This window comes from Lepisma saccharinum, chromosome 5, assembly GCF_977018435.1.
Source record: "Lepisma saccharinum chromosome 5, izLepSacc3.1, whole genome shotgun sequence".
Lineage (NCBI taxonomy): Eukaryota > Metazoa > Arthropoda > Insecta > Zygentoma > Lepismatidae > Lepisma > Lepisma saccharinum.
The window spans coordinates 67,798,917-67,823,427 of record NC_139233.1 but is presented as its reverse complement, the minus strand read 5'-3'; the positions used below and the strand labels follow the sequence as shown (position 1 = coordinate 67,823,427).

General features: G+C 35.3%; 1 protein-coding gene across 1 annotated transcript in view; it reads right to left on the bottom strand.

Moving 5' to 3' along the window:
• Window positions 1-21,961, bottom strand: part of Nufip (nuclear FMR1 interacting protein 1) — a 35,844-nt gene extending 13,883 nt beyond the window's left edge. Inside the window, exons 1-2 of the mRNA XM_083122616.1 lie at window positions 20,935-21,961; window positions 19,763-19,908 (exon numbers count right to left, since the gene is read on the bottom strand). Of these exons, the coding sequence (XP_082978742.1) occupies window positions 19,763-19,908; window positions 20,935-21,020 (232 nt within the window). The 5' untranslated portion in view covers window positions 21,021-21,961. The remainder of the gene's footprint in view (window positions 1-19,762; window positions 19,909-20,934) is intronic.
• Window positions 21,962-24,511: the final 2,550 nt, after the last annotated feature.

The window sequence follows — 24,511 nt, the reverse complement described above, 5'->3', positions numbered from 1 at the left end:
TGTACCATCATCAAATATGACATTTCCTATTTGTAGGTTAGGTTCCTTATTTAACCTTAACTCTATCGGAGCGAAACCAGTTTGTGAGGAAATAGTATTGTTTAACCAATGCAAAGCCATGGACACTTGCTGGGGCCATTTAGCATGGTTATCGATGCACAATATTCTCATTAAACGGTTAAGTTCCGAATGATACCGTTCAACCATGTTGGATGAAGGGTGGTAAGGTGGAGTAAACATAAGTTTGACACCATATTCTTTCATTTTGGTATTGAAAAGACATGAACGAAACTGTGGTCCATTATCCGAAATTATTTTTTCTGGAATACCTAGATGTACAAAATATACATGGCACAATTTGTTCAGTACTGTAACAGCGTTGCTGTTTGTCACGGGATATGCCACTAAATATCTGGATGCTGCATCCAATATAGTAAATAAGAAACGTTCACGTTTAGGACCCATGGTGAATGGACCTTGTAAATCAATGAACAATATTTTCCCAGGCTTGTCGGTTATGTGTACTTTGGCTAAATGTTTAGACGGATGCTTATTCGGTTTAGTGCGAATGCATACATCACAGTCTGCTACATATTGTTGTACATCTCTCTTCATACCTTTCCATTGGAAGTATCTATATATTTGAGAAAGTGTACGACTAGCACCAAAGTGTCCCGATAAGTCATGAAATTTGTTCAAAATTGAACCCACTAATGTAATTGGAACACAAATTCTAACTTTTTGAACGTTATGAAAGTCTCTAACACACAAAATATTGTCCCTTAGAACATAACGCTCTTTCCAAGTCCTACTTCTTGGATTATCATTAAGAATTGAGGAGTGCAAAATATATTGCCTAATTTCCTTCAATTCATCATCATTTTCTTGAGCTATTATCAAATCTTCTATATTAATAAAAGGTTCTAGTATTTCATTAAACTGCAAAGAATTTACATGATACAAGAGGCCTTCTTGCATCGGAAATGTCCTACTTAGAACATCAGCAATTATATTTTCCGACCCTTTACAGTATTGTACTTGGAATGAATACTGTTGCAATTGTACAAACCAACGAGTTAAACGTGCATTCCATGTGTGCGCCGTTTCTAACCAGGTAAGTGCCTTATGGTCAGTTATGATAATAAAATGTCTGCCTTTTAACAGAGAACAGAACTTATCAATAGTAAACAATATTGCTAAAACCTCTAATTCTGTAGAAGTGTATGATTTTTCATAACTCCTGAGCAATCTACTCACGAAACCTAGAGGTTTGGTGTTACCATCAATGAGTTGATAGCAGTATCCTGCCACACCTATTTTTGATGCATCAGTTTGTACATTAAAAGTGTATAAAAAGTTAGGAAAAGATAAAAGAACTTGTTCACTAACTTTATCTTTTAGTGTTTTAAAAGCTGTAGAAGCTTGGTCATTCCATTGCCATTTCTTACCAGCCTTCAACAAGTCATACATAGGTTGTGCTATGATGGCATAATTTTTTATGTATTTGCTCAACCAATTAAAACAACCTAAGATTTTTTGCAATTGTTTAACTGAATTGGGCACAGGCAAATTTACAATAGAATCTACATACTTAGGATCTTTCTTATAACCCTGCGAAGTAATAATGTGACCCAAAAATTTTATTTCCGATCTACAAAACTCACATTTTTCAAGTTTCAACGTCATGCCTGCCTGCTTCAATTTTTCAAGAACTGTTCTTACATGCTTTATGTGAGATGCAAAATCCTGAGATTTTATGATAACGTCATCAACATAGACTACCACGAAATCTCTACAGTCCTTAAGCACACGATTTAAAGCATCGACGAATACAGCTGTACCGTTTACTGAACCAAATACAACTCTTTTAAACTGATATAAGATACCTTCGAACATAAAGGCAGTATATTTTCTGCTGTCAGGATGTAGATTTATTTGCCAAAAAGCATTCAAAAGATCCACCGAAGTGAAGTATTTACAATTTTGGAATTCAACTAATAATTCTTGTATCTTTATGGGATGTACTTGAATAAGCTTAACATGCTGGTTTACTCTTTTGAGATCAACACATAAACGGATGCCTCCCCCAGATTTAGGAACTACTAAAAGTGGAGACAGATATTCTGAATTAGACAACTCAATGACATCCCAATCAAGCATTATTTTTATTTGTTCACGTACTTGGTCACTATAAGCAAAAGGTATAGGATAATTTTTGCCTACAATAGGTAGATCTGTATCTAAAACCATTTTGTGAACGTAATCGTTACACAAACCAGGCTTATTAGAAAATATTTCTTGATATTCGAGTAGTAACTCTATGAACAAAGTTTTTTGTTCGTTTGTCAGCGAATCAGCCTTATTCATGTATTCTTCAAACTTAAGTAGGTTGAACTTGGACTTATCCTCCAAGCCATTATACTTACTGACATGAGAACACTCAAAATAACATAAATTTTTAGCATCTTCAATAATTGGCATAAAGCGCGCGAAAGTGCGTTCTTCATCGGAGCCACATGTTATTGTTTGATCTTTAAAATTTAATGATGCTTGAAGTGCATACAACACATCTAATCCTAAAATTATATCCACTTGTAAATTGTGAACCACCAAAAATTGAACGTAACATTGTAAATTACTTATTTGAATAATCAGTTTTACCATACCTAATACTTTGGTTTTCTTATTACCAGAAAAATCCACCAATCTCACATTATCCGCAGGTGTGAGCCTGGGTCTACTGGCCTTAATATTAACTTCTTTCCAAACAGTATTAGAAAGCAGACTAATTTCTGCGCCTGTGTCGCAGAGAGCAGTATAAAATTTATCAAAAATTAAAACTTTTAATTTTGCAGTAAGTGTGTTACTGCCGAAAGCATTAATTGGTGTAGGAATTTCTTTTGATTCATATTCATCACTGTTATGAAATTCTTTCCATTTCCCTAAATTCATGTTATCAATAGTGGGATTATTAACTTGACCTTCATCACCCACTTTAAAACAAAGGTCGCTTGTTAGTTTTCCCGCAAGGACAAAACGTTATCCTCTTCGGGATAACTATCAATGCTATTTGCATCCCTAAAATGATAAACATTGACATTGTGCACTGTAGCTTGTACCTTTACATTTTTACCCATTTTATCACTTGCAGTACAAGGTGTATTACCAAAACCCATACTGTACAAAAATTGTTTAACCTTAGTCATTCCCGCATAATTCCAATGTATCATATCTACTCTACCTCTGGACGGGTGACCAAGGAATTTCTGATACAAGGAGTTATCTATGTTATCATTCTCTAAGAAGAACAAAGGCGCTATATTGTAAACTTTTACTTTAAACTCGTCGTGTAGTGACATCAAATACAGATTGAAATTATTCCATGTCTGCCACAAATGTTCATTGGGAGATGACATATATTTAGGAAGAGGTGGCAAACATAGTATCGTAATTTCAGCACATCTAGATTTCAACGTATTCAAGAGTTTGCTGAAAGACACTTGCATTTGTTCGAAGCTGCGTTTCCTAATTAAATCATTGGTACCTATCAGGACCAATATTTTGTCTGAGAGTTTCTTTGCATTTGATACACGCCTATGCAGATCATCAATGGTTTGTCCCGAGACACACAAACCTATGAATCTGGAAGCAGATTCATTCATATTCCATTTGTAACCCAAAATACTGTTGGCATACCTAACTAACATACTGTCACCAAGTAATTGATGATCTCCTAACTTTGGAACGAACTCACCTAAATCACAATGATGATTATTATTTACTTCACTTGAGCGTGTATTATATTGAGCTTTGGTAAAAGGAGGATTTTCAACCGCTTTGATGCTCAAGACACCTCCTGTATCAGGAGCATCTAAGAGTTTTCCTGCCTCGAACCCAAATTCACATTTCTAGAAATCTGATCATTTCTTACCCATGTCCTACCATTAGCATAGGATTTACGAGCAGATCCAACCTCATTATTAGACCTTAAGTTTCTTAACCCATTTCTGTTAGATATATTTCGGTCATTTTGCTCCTTAAACATAGAAACATTAGCTACCTTCGATTTGTTCTTTTGGTTACCATTAATTTTACTAGAATCCATATACCTAGCTGAATTATTTTTTAAAGATTGAAAATTTTCTATGGCTTGCAAAGTCTGTCTCAGTGTGTGAATATTATTCACCACCAAGTGTTCACTTATTTTATAAGGCAACAACGATGATAACTGAGCAATAAGATGTGCTTCGTCAGCATGTGGTTGTATAGATTTCAATTTTTTATAATTCTTATTCGCAAACTGCAATAAGTTTTCCTTGCTGTCTTTGTCATAAGGTGAATTTAGAACTTTAGTTAAATTTACAGATTTCCACCTATCGTTTTGATAATGGGATAAGAAATCTGTCTTAAACTCAGCATAAGACTTAAACTTTAATTTATTTTCAATGTACCAGGTACGTGCACAATCTGTGAGTAATTTAGGTAAATAATTCATATACTCACTCTCATGTATATTATAAATTTCCAGGTTTTCCTCTACTTTTTCTAAAAATTCAGATGGTATAATGTCTGCGGAGACACCATCAAAATGAGGGAAGTGCCTCAAATCTTGTGGTTTAATTATTGGCTTATACCTAACCTTTGATGTATGTCTCGACGGATCAACTTCCGAATGTTTAACATTTGGAACATTTGTCGGAGGAGTTATCTGAGGAGTATTGCTTACATTTTGTCCAACCCTACTAGTTAACCTGTCACGTTTTAACTTATTTCTCTTATTAGCTAGTCTAGTATTACAATACGGACCATAATTTACACATGTACTATCATGAACTGAGTTGACATCATAATCAGCTTCCGAATCTGAAATTGCACCCGAAAGGTGTCTACATTTATGGTAGTCATGTGAAACGTAACCAACACTAGGTCTACTTACACCTTCATGGCTTTCACGATTTAAATCTACCTGTCTAGCATCAAGCTCATGAAAATCACCTTGCACTGAATTCAACTTTACATTTTTTGATGTCACATTCTTTCTGATCGTAGCTGGAGTCAGTACATTATTGACCATGGTTGTTAAACTTGACTCAATCAGTGACATGGCCTTTCTGATGTTAACATTTAAACAAGTAACTGCACCATCATTAAACATGTCACTATTTTGTACAGTATCAGTCTCATGTAGGCAATCATGGACTTCGCTTTCATTGGTAAAATTAGGTGAAGGTTTGGAAGACATGATAACATGACCTGCGTCATCGGAATCACAATCAACAACACACTTATCTTGATGATCACCCCTAGCTAACATATTCCCAAGAGGTCTAGACAACTGCAATTGATCTAACGCAGTGTGCACATGCCCCAAATCCCTTTTGACATCACACAAAGACAGATCATTTTCTTCACAAGCTCTAAAGCATCTATCAAGCTTCAAGTCATACTGCCTTGACAGATCCTTAATTGCAGCTTCAATCTTATCATCAAAATCATCAGCTAACGATACTAACCCCAGATTTACTTTGTTGTCAAGCACCTGTAAGTCGTTAACTACCTTTTCGTTCCTAACCATACATTCATTTCTAAATTGACTTATTTCCATTTTGAGATCCTTGAGCTCCTTTGTGTGAGCTTTACTTGCATCTGCTTGCACCTGCAGAGCAGCGTCAATTTTACTATTATATTCTGCTTGCATTTGCGAAGCAGTGTCTTGTTTACTATTTAGGGAATTTAATAACCCCACAATGTCCATCAGTGTGACATTTCCTTCAACAATTTCAGTCATTGCTTATAGGCTATGTTGAAACAAATTTAGTAATTAAATTTGTAAATACACAAATTAAATATTTCACTTCCTCTTATCAATAAAGAGACAAAATGAGTCTCACTGATCTATTTATCAGAGACGAATTGACTTTTATGAGACTTTTTAAAAACACAAAATTGAGTTTCAGTTACTTTAATAATAACTGAGACTAAACATGAGTCTCATCAATCTATTTATCATGAGACGAAAAACGATTCTGATCAATCTTAATGTATCCAAGTTATACTAAATGTATTTTAGACAAATTACCTCTTAAGAATTAAGAGACTAAATGAGTCTCAGTAATCTAATATATATGACACTTTTTCCTCGGCTTATGATCAACAGGTCATATATTTCTCAAATTAAATTAAAGAAAATTGTTTTAAAATTTCAAATCATAAGCTGTCCAAAAGTTCAACTCAAATTTTCATGTATCAACTTAAGCGTACAAATAACTGTGTTACCTTTTGCATAAATAAAGAAATTACAACGTGTGAAGAAATAAAGAACTGTATATTATAATCAAATTTCAGAAATACGAAGAATAAGTTCATACATCATATTCAGCGTATATTCACCTCAACAACAAAGATTTAACATTTCGTTATCACATTTTATATTTCAAGTCAGTTTGTACTATGTATAATCACTTTCGATTTTGTATAGATTTTTAACGGGAATATCGGCACAAATCGCTCGATTATAAACAGTAAAATCCAAGAGAAATTAAGTACATTTATATGTTCAATACACTTTCCACATTCAGTTTAGACACTTTACGTATATTTTCAATCTAGGCCTTTCTTTTTTGTAGCTACATGCATGTTTCATACTTATCTTAACATTTCAGTTTCACGAGAAGATGGCTGCCATTTTAATGTCCTATGGACCGATCACTTTTGTAATGTCCTATTCACTTTATAGGTTATTCACGGCTTTTTTGAAGTTTGAAAAACCATTACTGCTCCTTTTGTAACCTTTTTGTTACATTTCCTGGGAAAATCCTCTTGTTTTATACGAAATATTTTTAATTTAGGTCCTCGAAATATTTAACGACTTCATTCTCGTCGTCCGTGATCATAAAGATGAAGCAGTGTATCAAAACTCACACTGTTACAACTTTTTGCACAGTATACAAACTTGCGAACATATTTCAAGTGACAAATTTCGAGTTGTACAGTTATTATACATAAAAATGCTTGTAAAATAGATTAGATGCAATAAAATAGATATTACAATATTCAATTACATGTTTACGTATTTTATTTTCACCTTTTTCAGTTATTTTAAGTTTTACAATTTTGGTGGGAAAAAGGTTATTTACGCGCAACTTAGATTTTTCCCTTTATGTGAGTTGGCTATGTTTCCAAGTTTAGGATTACTTCACAGCTTTAGGATTACTCCTCAAGGTGCTCAATTCATCAAATCGTAAGTTTATTATCGAAATTCTGCCAAAAATTAATTCAAATAGTTTGTACATGGTAGTGAAACATTTTAAATACATGTTTGTGCCCAAATATCAATGAAAGAGCAAAATAAAGCTATAGAAACCAAACATATGTGCGATTGTGCACAAATTGGCAATTTTCATGATATCTCACTAACCAAATTACATCGCTAAGATATTAAAATATAGCAAATACGTGTAGTTTACATACGTACTTCAGTTATAACAAAGCCAAAGTGATGCAAATTAATTTTCTACAAATATGAACTACCAAAAATGAGCTTAAATCTTAGATTTCAACTGATAAAAAATTATTTTATTTTTCATGCTATGATGGTATTCATTATGATACCGTCATAGTATGTGAGGAGAAAATCTACTAACAACTGGCTGGAAATGTAAACATCAGCTCAATGTACCTTAATCCAAACAATATTGTGTTTATATTATATTTCATTTCTGTTAAACTTTTACTTTTGAATTTGTGTTATGTCCTAACAGGGTAGCTACGATTTTTTGATTATGAAATTTCCTGACATTTTCAGGTTTTCCAGTCTAAAAATGAAATTTTCCCAGACATGTTTATCATCATGATTTTTGCTGTTGAACCATGTGTTTTTCAATTAAATGACGTTTTTATTGCCATTTTGAAGGAAACCTATGGAATGGAATAAAGGGAATATTATTTAACTTATTGAAAGTGGAAAATACTTAGAAAATTCAGAACTTTAATGGGGCCAGTGACCGACCATACACGGTAAATAATTATATGCACCGGCTACTAGGTGTGCCGGTTAATAATTCTTAATTTCGTCGCTGGATGGTGCTGGAAGCAAGGGTTGGTGCACAGTCTCAACTGTTACGTCAGTGTGTTGCCAGGACAGTACGTGTCAAAATGCCGTGGATGTGCAACCGAGTGCGAGGGATTGTGATATTGGGTTTTTGTGGGAAACATGTTGACCTTCAAACCAAATAAGGAGCTTTTCTTGTTCAATCAAAAGAAAAACGCGAGTGAAAGCCATCGTATCCTTGTGGAAACGTATGGTGACAATGTCCTAACACAAGTACCGTGCATGCGTTGGTTTCGACGATTCAAAAGTGGCGATTTCGACTTGAAAGACAAAGATCGCCGGGCCAGCCGAAAAAATTCCAAGATGCTGAAATGCAAGCACTGTTAGATGAAGACGATACGCAAACGCAACAACAACTGGCAGAGAAGTTAAGTGTTGGTCGCCAAACCATATCTGATCGTCTTCATGCCATGGGAAAGATCCAGAAGGCAGGAAAATGGGTCCCACATCATCTGAACGACAGACAAATGGAAAAGCGAAAAATGGTGTGTGAAGTGTTGCTTTCTCGGCATGAAAGAAAGTCTTTCTTGCATCGGATAGTGACGGGATGAAAAATGGAACTACTTCGAGAACCCAAAATGCAAAAAGTCATGGGTTGACCCAGGACAACCTTCAACATCGACCGCAAATCCGAATCGCTTCGGAAGGAAGACAATGCTGTGCATTTGATCATTTGGTGGGATCAGAAGGGTGTAGTGTACCATGAGCTTCTGAAACCATGTGAAATAGTGAATGTCGTTCACTACCGTCAACAACTCATCAATTTGAACCACATTGATCGAAAAGTGCCCAGGTTGTGCGACAAGACATGGAAAAGTGATTTTGCAGCACGACAATGCCTCATCACACACAGCGGAAGGCATCAGACACCATTTCTGTACTTGGCTGGGAATTCTTGCCCCACCCGCAATACTCACCAGACTTAGCCCCTTCGGACTACCACCTGTTTTCATCATTGTCTCGCTCACTTTCCCAGCAACACTTCAACAATTACGAAGATGTCGAACAATGGCTTGCTGACTGGATCACCTCAAAATTTGAACGATTTTTCTGGAAGGGCATCCACAATTTAACAGACAGATGGGCACAATGTATAGCTAGCGATTGCGCATACTTTGAATAAAGCATTTGTTACATTTCTCCCCAGATACACTCGTTTTCTTTCAGATTAATTAAGAATTCTTAACCTGGTATACATAGGGATCAAATATCACCATTATCTGTGTTTTCCACGCTCTGGAACCAATTTAATATTACAAAAAACATCAAAATATGTCGATTAAAAGTAATTCAACGTAATTCTTGAGGGGGTTCAGTGGGTTAACGGCTCCTCCAATTCCTTGCATCCCAACCCTTTTTCACCACTTTTCAGCATAATTCCATTCTACATGAAAAAAATCACGTAAAAATTCGAAGAATAACGTAAAATTACTATCGCCATCAAAACAACATTCCTAACCTAACAATACATCAGATTACTATCAGCATGCAAACCAATATTCATAATAACATGAAAAGTACCAAACCACCAAATACCTTGCCAAATAAATCCATCTCATATGCAAGGAAACACTGCAACAAAATCACATGCATACCTTGAAAATATGCACTTTCAGTAAAGTGGTCCAGGGGTAAAATGTTTCAAGTGGAACACATGTTATGAAGCTTGAAATTTATTTCTACATAAGAAAACCACAAATAAGCAAAATATTTAGCAATGATGTGTGACCAGTGAACGTTTCATTCATCTTATTTCACACTAATTTTTTAAAGGAGTATAAAGTTATTGCAAAATCAATGAACTGTTAGAAAACCAACCTGCTCTGTTTCACATCCAATTTTCTGGGTTTCCTAATGTAGTGGGAAATATTAATGAAAGTTGTATTAATATTAGGATTGTGATTATAAATCCTAATATGTCTTTAATAGAAAATTATGGATGGAATGGGATTGTGTTAATTATTTACTTAATTTTGTTATAATCTTTCTAATTGGACGTTGAATGTACTTGAATATACTAAGTAAATTATCTACCTCAAAAAAGAACGGCTGTGTTCTTGAAGAAAGAAAATTTCCTCACCACACACAAAGTTAAAGCAACATTTTTTTCAGCAAGAAATTCTGAGGATTCTGGTGTGGCAGGTTTCGTCTTGAGTAGCTTGTTCTCAAAGGAAAAATCTCACGCCCTCTCCAAATCCCGGTCTTGAACAGGTTCACAAGAACAAGTAACAAAATGAATGGATGGTTGTAACAAATCCGTGAGTGAATAAATGTAGAATCGAAATGTGAAGGAACCATAATTTTGTACGTAACACATAAGGATGAAAGGAACAAGTTTCTGAACTGTCTTTTGAGGGGAGTGGAATCACAAGAACCAAATTCGGAAGTGGAAATGAACCATTTGTTCATTTTGTAACTGGTTCTCTTGCAGACTCCAAAATGTATGTAAATTCCAGATAATCTGCAAAATTCCTTGACAATTCCCGGTTTTCCAGATGCGTATCAACACTGCCTAATCTTCATGACATAAACAGAAATACACATGTCAACAGTAGAACTTCATAAATAATATATTTTAACTGACAACACATAGAACAGACAAAGTTACACACAGACCTGGTGCATAATTACAATTGGTTATAGCTGCCAGTTCACCATGCATAATTGATTGATTGATTTGCTTTATTTTACTTCACTTTTGTGCCACTTTTGGCTAATTTGCAAAGATGGGGGATGAGTGATGACATGATGAATGGACACTCACAAACGTCCATGCCCACACTGGGATTCAAACCCAGGATCCCTGGCATCGTAGCACAATGTGCTAACCACTCCACCACGAGGGCCGGATCACCATGCATAATATGGTATATAACAATCTTCTCCCCTCCCAGAGAAAAAGGGATAAAATACTCTGTGTTTTTATTCTTTGAGATTTCCTTCTTCCCATCAAACTATGTCCTACACCAAAACTATTCCCTTACTTCTTAGATGAACTGGTTCCTGGACCAAGATTACTACCTCCCTTCAAAGCGAACTGGACCAACACTGCTCGATTCCTTCCAACATGAACTCATCAATTCATCTCGCCCATTGTTAACATAATGTATTCGTTTAGACATCAACTCATCGTGTTTTGCATGTTCCTTGATCTCTGATATGCTCAATGGCTACAACCTTTGTTCTAGTGCAGCCAGAAAGTCCCTTTACACCCAAACTATATGTGTGTAACAATGTAAAATGATAAGATATTTAAGATTTTTACCTCCCATCCTGATCATTGATATGGCAACAGTGCTCCTCACGTGAATTGCCATGTGCCTGCTGCGTAACTGCCCGCGGAGGAAAATAAAGCCTGTGCATTGACCAGTTCATTGTCGCGCCTTTCCGTGTTTGGTGAACAACAATGGCAGATACCAGTGACTTCACTTTGGAGGAGCGCTTAGTGACAAGTGTGTGGGTCCATGAACGGAAGCACAACAACGAAAATATGTCGCAGGTGATGGATAGGTCTTGTGAACGGTTCGGTAAGGAGCCACCAAGTCGTCAGACTTTGATCACGTGGGAGAAGAAAGCTTTTTGCCTGGGAAGTGTTTTGGATGCCCCTCGTTCTGGTCGTCCATCAACCCGAAAGGAAATGTGTGCAGACGTTAGTGTGTCAGTGATGCGTTCATCCTGCAAGTCGACCAGAAAGCATTCTGCAGAACTTGGAATTGCAAGGAGCACAATGCAGCTCCACATGAAAATGGACTTAGGCCTGCACGCATTCCGGTCAATGGCCATCAATGGGCATATGAAGCTGTGCAGGGATCATGAAGGTGCACATACGGATGTTTTGGACAACTAACTGTAAATATTATTAATGTAGGGATGAAATAAGTGGAGGTCTGGCCACCCTGTAGATTTGCATACACTGTCAAAACCAAATCTGATTGCAATTCTTCAGGCAGTGGTAATCTTGATAAAGCATCTGCTATTGGGACCTTTTTAGAATATGCTACTTCCTAATTCATAAATATTTTCCACTTCTGTCAACGTGCATTGTACTGCATTGGCACTAGCATCAAGCAATGATTTGGCAGTCATTGAATCATTATATATTGTAAATTTTTGACCTGTCAATACTATAAGTAAAAATGTTTAACAGATGGAACAATGGCTAATGCCTCTCTCCCTGGCAGTAATTTTTCTGAGAAGGTGAAAGTGTAGCTGGAAAAAATGTCACTGTGCAATGTTCACCATCTATCCTGGTTTGGGTTCATGTGCCTCAAATGCAGGTATAAAACTTAGGTGCTCTTTTTCCATGCTGGCTCACTTGTGCTTAGTGATTAGATTATATTTCTACTTATAGTATTAATTATTTATCTTCTTTAATCCTAGTCGCCATTTTTGTTATGTCCTAATCTTCATGACAAACAGAAATACACTTGTCAAGAATGTAACTTCATAAAAAATATATTTTAACTGACAACAAGGTGGATTTAAAACTTAACAAATAGAACAGAGATAAGTTATACATAATAGTTGCTATGCACCTACTATTGCAATTTGCCATAGCTGCCAGTTTAACATGCATTACCTAACTTACCTACCCTAACTTAACCAACATCTAACCTAACTCCAGATCACATTGGCATCCCATTTTAAACTTTTCCACAGTTAAGTATTAGCGTACGCATAACATATTTTTTTGAAGAAAATTAACTCTCGTTTTTGAGGAATGGGTACCAAAATTTTCTTTATAGCACCTTCAATTGTTTTTTTACCCTGATATAGGCATGTAATATCTCATGCGAAAGAGCACTCCAAAGCCATTTGAATCACTTCTACAGGAGCCCTGATTGCCGAAATATTTCAATTTAAAGTGAACAAGATGTTGGAAAAAAATGTACAAATTACACATGTACTTTTTGCAGCATCTTATTTGACTGCCCCGAAAGAATTCAAAGTCCCGAATTCATAAACTTAGCAACATTGCACTTCAGACAGCTCAGAGTAGCCAACTTCGAGTTGGTCCCTCCACTAGGGAGAGGTTTGTTTGTTGTGAGAGGTTTTCAATTTCGGACATTGCATGAACTTAGAAACTATAATCCGTTATTATAATACACAATCAAACAGAAATAATAAGTTGGATAAAGAACTTAGAGGAATTTTTACGATTCTGCTTGCTCGACTTGAAATCAGAGGGGTTTGAAACAATGAATAGAGTTTTTCTCCACCTGGAGGAAATTATCATCAGGTTTGGGCAGAAAGAAGCAAATTTATGAGGAGTTTATGTGACATTTTATTTACAATACCTTGCATAATATCGAACAGTTTTAAGAAAATAATATTTTTCATGACTTGTCCAGAAAATGTGTTTGGAACATTGGAAAGTGGATGTTTTCATAAACGTCAACGTGTTTTTAAGGGTATGTTGTCAGTAAGTTAATGTAGAGCAGTTGGTTAGATGCTGGTATCCTTATCTTTCATCACACACAAAAAAGGTCGCAGGTACAAATCCTATCACCTCCTTTTTGTTTTCTTCACTGAAGAGAGACCGTTGACTTTAGAACATTTGAAAAATGAATCCGAAGGACATTTTGAGGGACGTCCCTTCTGCGCATGTTCCCTCTTAGAAGTTATTGATTAACAGGATTTAAGGTTAAAGCTTCTTTCCCTTAGCTATTCTTCATAAGTTGGGTTAACACACATCAATATTAATTCACATACGGTATTGCAGATGCTGCATGTAATGTTATTTAAGTTATGTATTGTCTATGTTCTTCACTTCACATATTTGTCTTATTTCAACAGAAAGTATGAGTATCAGATCTAAAAAAAAAAATCTCAACTAACTTTGCAACAATATTCGATACCACCACCACAGACTTAGCTCTACGTAACTTGTTTCTGTGCATTCCACGTGGCATGTGGTTTCCTCCTACTATCAAAATAACTTCCTCTTACTATTTCCTTTCACCTCGTGAAACACAGAGACCAATGTTATATTCTTATTACGGTGGATAAACTTTTCGCCCAACGATATACTCCTGAAAAAAATCCTGCCTAGGTGGAGAATCCCTCACGACCTCCCTCATGAGGATCAAGCACGCTACCTCTTCTCCCGGTAACTAATGTTAAAATTAGCTGAAGAAGCCAATTCAATTTCCTCATTGCAATTTTTAAGTGGAAACTAATTCAGCAAAAATCGAGAAACACTGAAAGGCAAGAATGACGAAACATTTCTGTTGGTGTCTTGTCACATTTTGTAAATTGTGTGTAATTGCTGTGTTTTGAACAAGCAATCCTATAGTTCTGCAGATTTTTCTTGTTTGTTGAAAGTAGGAACAGGAAAGTGAAAAGGAGTCAGTTGAACCAGACCCAGATTGCCAAGAAACTTCAGTCATTTTCCAAAGACTGTAGGAAGAGAGATAGGAAAGGGATATTCAGTGTATGAAAATAACATATGTGTGAAATTAAAGCAATGGAAAACCTTGCAAATGAATCCTAACGAAGTATAAAATATTTGTGAAATTAAAACAATGGAGAACCTTGCAAATGAATCCTAACGAACTATAAAATATTTGTGAAATTAAAACAATGGAGAACCTTGCAAATTAATCTTCATGAACTTCAAACTATAAAAATCCTATTTTCAGTATTTTTAACAGTTTTTGTTGCATTTTTATTAATTTTTTAGGTATATTTTTATCATCCCCTGTTGTTTCGTGAATTTTAAATGCATTTACTAGCAAAACTTACATATTTAGATTTCTTGACATGGTCCATTTAGCAAATTTGCCATGAATCAAAAATAAGGTCAATGGAAAAGCACAATATTATTCTTAAATGTTTGGCAATGAATTAAATACTTTGTGTGAAGCCTTTTATTTTTAATTTTAAAGTAAAATTAGTGGCAATATTAAATGAAATTATACTCTGGTGTACTCGGATGCTGGCCAACTACAGTATCATAGAAGGCCCACTCTGAAAGGAGAAAAATGATTTTTAAAGAAAAACCTTGAGGTATATTTTGTGCAGAGGCCTGCACAAGACCCGGAGAAAACCCGTCTGCGAGGAGGCGCGCCTACAATATGCAACACGCACATCAAGCCCAGGTGTTCGACATCGCGCAAGCGAGCTTCACGTCACAGTGTTGCACAGGCTTCGATGCCTGCCAGGTTTTTCTATTACCCGGGTCATAAGAAGACCCGTGAGACTCGATGTAGTTCTTGCAGGTAGACGGCGAGCACTACTGTCAGTGTTGCCAACGGCCATTATATTTCACTACGCATGGAAATATTTGAATTTCTGCTAGGCGCAGGTGCCTTGAGGTTGTAGAATCATTGGCGTAGCAAGGGGTGAGCGAAGTGGGCGACCACCCTGGGCCTCGCGCATATAGGGGCCTCGCGTCCTATGAGGTTGATACGAAAAACGTAATAAATGGAAGTGAGAAAGATAGAAAAGGCTAATTTTTGTGGGCAATAAAATTAAGACATTTTTAACTGGCTTTATATTCTAGTTTAACGTTATAATTTGAATGAATACGTCAAATCAGAGGCGGGCGGGAGCTCTAAGCCTAAGGGGCCCCGAAAAAGTCAAAATAATTCTCATTTCTCATGTGAAACATCAACGCAAAAATTGCTTGGACAATTTTATCCATTTTTCTTCTGTCTCGTGACCTTGCATAGCCTACCCGATTTTAATATGTTAATGGTAAAGTACCTCAAACTGGCACAGAGCAAAGTATGGGGCATTTAAATGCTTCCGGTGTTTTAAACTGAAGAAGGGTATGGATAATATTAGCAGTTCTTCCTTCGTTCCTACAACTTCAGATGCAGCTATTGCCCTCTATAACGGGCACGAAGATGATTTATCTTCCGAATTTCCTGATCAAGTTCTATGTTTCAGGAATGTGCTTAAATCTGAAATCAAGTGCTTTAGGAAAGTTTCTTCTCCTTGATAGTTCTACACTAACTTCCAGTGTTCTCTGTATCCTGTACCGCCTTCTGTTTGGGGGAAGGGATAAGTAAGTATTTGTATTTTCTTCTTTTGAATACATAAATGTCAAAGAAAGATATGTTGTAATATGTGAAAATTCAGAGTTAGAGCATCGATTTGTATAGTTATTAATGTAAGTGCAGCCACAACCAGCCATTCTAAGTAATTACGTAAATTTCCTGGAAGAAGCTGACTGTACTTGAGGGACCCAAGTTTATTTCTTGCGGATGCGTACTTTACGATTTTGTTACGCCACTGCGTCAAATATTTAATATTACAAGAACATTAAGACGTAACAATAAAATGAGATTCACAGTTATTATCATCATCTAAGTCCTAAAATTCAAAGTTAACTGGTACAATTTATGTGCAACAAAGTCAAAATTGCTAATTAAAAAAAAGTCAAAATTGCTAATTTAAAAAAAAGTCAAATTAGCTGTATCAGTTGATTACACCAAACATTTCACATTTATTGTGCAAATGACTATCATTTTAAGATTTGCTGATGTTGAAACTGATTGTGTAGAAGAGCTTGTAGGTAGATACATTGGGCCCCTAGACAGGATTGTGATTTAGCGCACTCCCTTACCCCCGCTCTATCAAGCACTGACATTTTATGTGCGTCCTTCCATATTTTCTACTTAAGCCATGGTTTGTGACATTTACATCCTACAAACTTCGAAATGAGGAAACAAAGAACGACTCATTAAATAATATATAGGTTATATTTCAAGATTCTTACTTTGTATTTCTGATTTTTTAAAAAAAAGTTTAGCACACTTAAGAATATTTCAGTTATCTTACTGCCTAAAGAACATCTTAAAAAACGTACTATTACTACTACTTTGGTTAATGAAAATTCCAGCAGCGTGTTACTGTAGCTCTGCCAAGTGTAAATTTCTCTGTCGCGTACTATTAAATATAATTTTCGTCAGAAATTAATTATTATTGTAGGCTATTATATAAATATGATAATTTGCTGACGTTTCCTTGATGACTGTGTATCGATTTACATTGATATTTCAAACTTAAAGAACGATGGGGCCTTGCATTCAAATCTCGCCCAGGACCTCGCGATATGTTGCTAAGCCACTGCACCTAAGATTTTGTAACTTCTCAAATTAGTGTCATTATTATGTCAAACCAACTACCACATATTTTCTAAATTTGTTTCGATGGTCTTGAAATAGGTTTGTGTGTCTTGTTCATTTTATGTCACCTTTCTGGTCTTAAAATCGTAAATCTTCTGTCGGTTTCATTTTTACGTTGTTTGTTGAAATGTGTAAATAGCATTGCCTGTTATTTGCACCCGTGTGAAAATACAAGCTAACAATTATATTTTGTATCGTATTACTATCAATGCGGTCTGAGAACAAGATAACTAGCAACAACACTAGCGAACGACGATTTGTTGAAAGAGATGACAATATTCAAAAACCTTTTATAATGCAAATTCTGATTTCATGTTCCATTTTATGGACCATCGTGCCTTAGTGTTCAGGGAAGGGGGGGGGGGGGATCTTGAGCAACTAATTCGGATATTGAATTGGCAAAATTACACCAGAGAGAAAATCTGTTTGATTGATTGATTCATTTATTTGGTCAATTTATGCACAATAAGGCTAATCGGGATTGGACCTATAGTTTAAAGTGGGATCTGAACCATCATGTGCTTCCACCGGGTATCGAACCTGGTACCCTTTGATTACAAGGCGACGACACTACCACTGCGCCATAGGGGAGCACCCCCAAAAAAGTATAATGTAGAACAACCACCAGTCACACAAAGTTCCAAAGTATTTACGATGGCACTTTTTGCGAAACTTGGTTCGTACTCCTGTACAGGTGTCAGCAGTGGCAGCAATTAGGGGCGGGGCCAAGAGAGTGCAGTTGCCCCCCCCCCACTTTTTGCTACTTTTGCACCACGCTAACCTCATGTACCAAGGGAAATTAATTATCCTTCCGAGCCCTAGTCATAATGTATAATCCTAGAAGCAATCCTCAGCTATTCTAATAAGTTCGAGCAAACATTCTCCACCTAAAACTTTCCACTTCATACTGCACTACACCACAACAGAAATGTGTATGTCTTCATCCCTCGAACCGAGTGCTTAAAATATCGTGAGCGGTGTGGTGTAGGGGGGTCATGTCCGCTTGTGAAATGGAAGGTCGTGGGTTCAAACATGGTTCTTTGCAAAACTTTTGGCTTTGGACAAGAATGCTTATCTACGTTTCTTGGAAATTTATGCAATTTACGTCCAGTATTTCCGGATGAACATTTTAATCGTAGTAAAATGTAACTTTCAATGTGCAGAAACATGCAATGTAAAGTCTGAGGTTGGTAGTTTCAAACGTTGAATATAGCATAAAATTTGTGGTTGTATCATGGAAAATCAGATGTATATTTTAGGTCCGCAGTGAGGAGCATAAACAAAGAACATCGTATTTGTGTCTGTGATTGTATTGTTGCTTCAAGTCTACTTTATGCACAGAAAGGCTAATCGGGACTGGACCTACAGTTTAAACAGAAATCCGAACCACTGTGCAATGAGCCTCCACCGGATTTCAAACCCGGGACACCTTGATCTCAACATCTTGTTTAAGAACATATATTTATGACAAATTCTTAATGTGCGTTAACATAACTTTTGACAGCTGAATGAAAAGAAAGGTCTTGCTAAAAATCCTTCCAATCACTGAAAAATCAAGAAGATGAGCAGAAACATTCCCTGAGGTACATCACATAAATATGTACAGTGATTTACTATAATCTTATATTACATTATTACAACACTTAGTACTCGGTAAATAGCAATAATAAAAAAAGGAATCAGGAGAGGATGGGATTTGAACCTACGATGTTTCATTCTTCACGAAAAAGTATAACAAGATGACTGTCTAACCAACTGCTCCAGGAGATTACTAACGTGAAACTCTGTCAAACAAGTTGATCTCAGTTGAAAGAACATTGTGCTGAAGTTCCAAAACATTCACAAATCAAGGAAAAGACGCACTTTGCACAATCGACCGTTATTGTGCAAGGTTACTGTAATTTCGCCTAAAATCTAAGAGAAATTTGCTTTGCATTCAAATATGTCAATTCTCTCCAGGTGGTGTAGAATCAGTTCAGTGTTTCAAACAGCATTTAAATTCCTCTATTTTTTATTTCAGAATCAACATTCATATTTCAAATTTACGATTTTTGTATAATTGCATATTCTGTTACTGGTTTAGTGTTTCTTACTTCATGGAATGTGAAAGAATTAAAAATGTTCACAAGAGCGTTTTCATTTAGAAAGGAAAACTTTTGCTAAGTTGAATACGATTTGTTGGCTCTGAAATGCTATGTTGCCAAATTTACAAGACTTTGAATTTTTTCAAGGCAGACAAATAAGGTGTTGCGCACACTGTAATATCAGAAATACAAAAGATATGAATCTGTAACTTTGCATATTTTTCTACCTAATGTGTCCCTTCCAGTATGGCAAATTTCAAATGAATCAAAAAATGAAAGGTTGAGGACCTTGTCCTTTGGCATGGAATGACCCAGAGGTGGAAAAAGAGACGAAAGAAAAACAAACAGTAGTAACAATGTCTTCAAATAGTCAAAAATTGATGTTTTGCACTATTTCTGTTTACTTAGACATGTTAAGCTGATTCCTACATTACCTGGTACGTTGCTGTGTCCACCTGGTCTGTGCCTATTATATTTGTTGTTAAATCTGCTCTTATCATTCTGCAGCCTTTCACCCCTCTCTATCATTTCTTTCCTTCTTTCTTGCTGTCTTTCAACATTCTCTCTTGTTGGATAATTCCTGTAAAAAATGTATCCAATAAAGACAGTTACCAATTACACACATAAAAAGTGGACAAATAAAAAACAAATATGGTTCACCATACTACTATAGATAGTAGTATTAGGCTGGTAAAATTGTCAGAACATTTGCCTCCTTCAATAATGTTACTGAGGAAACCAGCTTATCATTGAATTGTTTAGTTAAAATAATTTAATATGTTCTCTAGTTGCAAAAAAATACATACTACACAACATCTTCTAGCTATTTTTTGTTAGGATTGACCAGGCCCTCACTCAGCTGGCAGTACTATTTTAACTAAACAACGCCTATCTAGTGGGCATTCAGCATCAGATATGCCATTGAGGCTAGCAGAAAGACATTTCCCACCTTTGGTGCCCAGTAATCCAAAAAGGAAAAACGCTATGAGGAAATGCTATGTATGCACTCAAACAGCTCTTGGACCAAAGATGAGGAAGAAAAGCAGATTTATGTGCAAAGAATGTAGAGTTGGGACTTTGTGTGGATGAATGCTTCTGGAAATATCACACTCTCACTAAGTACTAAACTTCAAACATCCCAGGAAAAGAAAAGTTTATTCTTCCAGTGTTACAGTTGATTCCCTTACTCTCTCCTCTCTCCATCATCACTACTACTTCACTATTAATAGGATAATACCTAGATGTGTACAAGTAAGCTTGAACAACTGTAAGTATATCAGATGTTGTAATTCAAGCTTTCTATTGTATTATTTTTTAAAAAATTTTATGACAAATAAATAGATTTTACATCAAAACATTTTTCCTGGCATGGTAATAACAAGAGTGAATAGTGAATTCTGTAGGCTGTACAGTTTTTTGGAGAAAGAAAGAAATGAAAATTAGGTATTAGATTAGATTAGAAAATGAGATCTATTTCACTTCTTTTTGAAGGGTAATGAATATTTTAACCAATTTGTCTAGAGTGTAACACAGTCATCTGATGACTTGCATTTATCCTGCAAATGGAATTATTACCTGCCAAGCCATGTTCCCAGACATAACATACCTTTTCCTTTCTGCAATCCACGCAGAAATATCTTCAGGTGTATTTAAGTTCCGTAACCTGCGAATCAAGCCGGTGGCATGCTGCATCTGAATATGCTTTTGGATTATTTTGGGATGAGCGGTGAATGTGCATCCATCCAAACCACACGTCTTGTGCTGCACGTTGTGCTCGTTTTGCTCCCACTCGGATTTGAATGCCCTGTCGCACGTGTCGCAGTAATATCTCTGTTCATCTTGACAACTGTATTCCTCATCTTCATCGTAAAGATATGCCTACAGGAAGCGAAGCACATTAAACCAAGGTTTATGGATAATACTCATACATACATACACACACACTCACTTACACTCTTTCATACACAGAATAGTTGATGTATCAATTACAATGCAACTAAACTATCATCTGAAGTATTTATGCTATTTAAAATTTGAAACCAACATTATTTAGGAAAGTGATAATTGATTTATTGTTCTATCCTCATACTTTAGACACTACACTTGAATTGACTAACTTTATTTGCAATGTACTGTTTATATTACTAATTCAGACAATAATATCTTAGTTACTTGAAAAAAAAATTAATTCACTGTTAACGTTCTTCTTGTACATGCAAAGCTGGCTTGTTCGTCTCTCCAAAATAATAAAACACGAAATACACTACATAACTAATACTTTTGACTTTTCAAAACAGAAAACAAAGTCAATATAAAAATCAATGAAGGACTTACTGTGACTCCTGCAAGTTAGTTTTCCTTTACACAGCATACGCTGATGTTAAAGTGGTAACTACACATGTTACACAGCTTCAGCTGATGCTCCGGGACAAGAAAAGTAAATCTTGCTCTCCACAACTGTACTCTTAAAATATATAAGCTCTCCCAGGCAGATAAAGAATTTCACAACTGTTTCACTAAACAAGAAAAGCCTGGGGGGCCAATTATATGAACAAAATCCATGGTTATATATAATTTTTGTTTGACACCACAAATTAAAAGTATCGGAAAGATAGTTTAAATATTTATCAAAGAAGGTATGTGTAGTAATGTTCATACAAGTAAAAGAAAAAAATAATAAAATTTTTCATGTATTTAACTTCACAAGGGAGAGCAATAACTTTTGAAAATGTAAACATCTGATTTTCAAATATTATTTTGTAAAGACATAATAAGGAAATAATTTTATAACAATTATTTGTGAAAAAATATATATACCTATATATTATTTAATTTTCCCTTCTTATGCACATAAGTAAAGCTTCATTGCAGTGTAAATATATAACTTTACTTTCAATTTTTATTGCCTTCTGTGAACTACAAGAATAGTAAGTCTATCTAAATTCATTCTGATTTGAAATTTAAGATTTAAAAACAAAATTTTAAATTTACTTTTCACCACAGCCACACCTGTATACAATTCAAATAAACGAAGTGTTCAAATTTTTATTGAAACAACATGCATTTATTATATGCATACATATATCTTGATAATATATAATCTACATACACTAAGTTAATTCATTTTAAAAAATTCACACATGAGAAAGACAGTGCAATAAAATTAAAACTACTTGCAACTGCAAGGTTGAGGTAACAACTGATATCTATAAAAAAAGCAAATAAAATTACAAAGTTTTTTTTCTAAGTTTGAATTTATTGTATAAATATTTATGAACAAAAGCTTTGTTCCTATATATCTCATGTTTGCATTGAGTTCACTGTTTATATAGTTTCTGTTTTTGAATAATGTGAAAAAATTATATAACTTCTATATAAAAACCTGATTAAAATTTCATAAGACAATAAACACAATAGTTCATACGATGCAGTTTTCTGTGTCAATTGCTAATTAATTACTTTAATAACACTTCTACACTACTTCTAATACATGTATAGATCATTCTTTTTAGAATTTCATGATACAAATAAAAGGTGCTCATAAAAAGTTTTCTTTCTCTTTCTTTTTTTGCACTGTCCTACAGGTACTCAATCTCCCTTTTGGAGAATTCTAAGCACTATTTAAGAAGGAAGTTCACTCTTTTTTTATGTATATTTTTTTACTTGTATATGTGTTCTATTTTATTGTTGTCTATGCTACGTAACTGCACAAAGTTGACTATATAAGGACACACACATTGTTTCTTGAATACGACACTAAGGAAAACACCAATCCTTTGTAACACTGTAACAAGAGTTGAGTAAATGACTAAATTACACGTGTGCCTTTACAGAGATGCAAAATTTTGGATACAGGTGTCAAGCCTTCCTTTCAACTACTGTTGACTTCTGCCATGATTTTATCAACATCCTGGAATTAGATTCCATGTGAAAAATGATAAATTAATTTCTATGTTTCTGGACAATCAATTCAAATGAAGAAATTTAGAAGAAATCATTTGGAGTTAATTCTTACAGGGCTTGCTCTAGAAAGAAGTTTTAAATGTTTATTGGATATTTGTTCTATGCATGTCAAAAAATGAATCATTAATAAGCAAAAGCAATATTTTTTATTTCCACTATTGATTTATAAAATGCAAGGTAATGGTTTAGAAAAAAGTTATCTGGAACTCAAAATACTGTGGCAATTTTAGTGCCAGCTTTGCTTTTTCAAATACATGAATTGTCTAAGTATAGTATATGAAGGTAAAGCTGTTTGTAACTAAACAGAGCAACAAGTCACATTATCATAAACTTCAACAGTGTCTCTGACATGATTTTCTTTCTAAAAATGACCAAATATTCAAGTAATGCCATAATTAGTAATTATCTTTATAAATGTAATAAAATCATTCCTGTTATTAATACCTTTGTTTCATATCGTCTACATGTATATACTACTACATGTACTATTTGAAACATGTACACAAACTAGCCTTCTAATTAAGTTACTATGATATGTGAAGTACAAAGCATTCATTCCCAGACATTCGCTACGAAACTCAGCAGCAAGCGGCCCGGTGTCAGCACTTGTATTTCCCGGTGAACATGGTTCACGACAGTTGCATGGTACAGTCTGTTGTTTTCGCTTTCCCTGCCTTTGCTCTCTTTGCCTTTCTGTTGATGTTGCAGACCGACGCCAGTATAATCCTCCCTCGGAAGTTGTGTTGTGTCGTGTCCGTGTGTTGAAGATTGTGGCTTAATATGGCACCACAAAAGTTTACATTACAACAAAGGATTTATCTTGTTGAGTGTTACTTCGGAAAGAGGAATTGTGGAGAAGTGTGACGACGTTTTGCAACGAAATTTCCTGGTATTCCCGTTCCACATAGGACCACTATATTCAGGCACGTATCCAGAGGGGGGCTCAGGGGGCTCGAGCCCCCTCCGAAATTTTTCGATTTACACTAGATAAAATGAGGTTTTTGGCGTGTGTGTGTGTGAAATAAAATATTGTGATTATAAATTAAAGAGATCGAGGAAAAGCGGAGAATGTTCTAGAACCCTGAGGGATAACCCTGTTATTGATAATATTGTATGTAAACTTTTCTTGCTCTTTCGGTGTTGTCGCAATGAACTTGAGCATTATTTAAAGATTTGTCAGCATTTGGAAGTTGCACAAGAAAGTTGAAGAAATGTTGAAG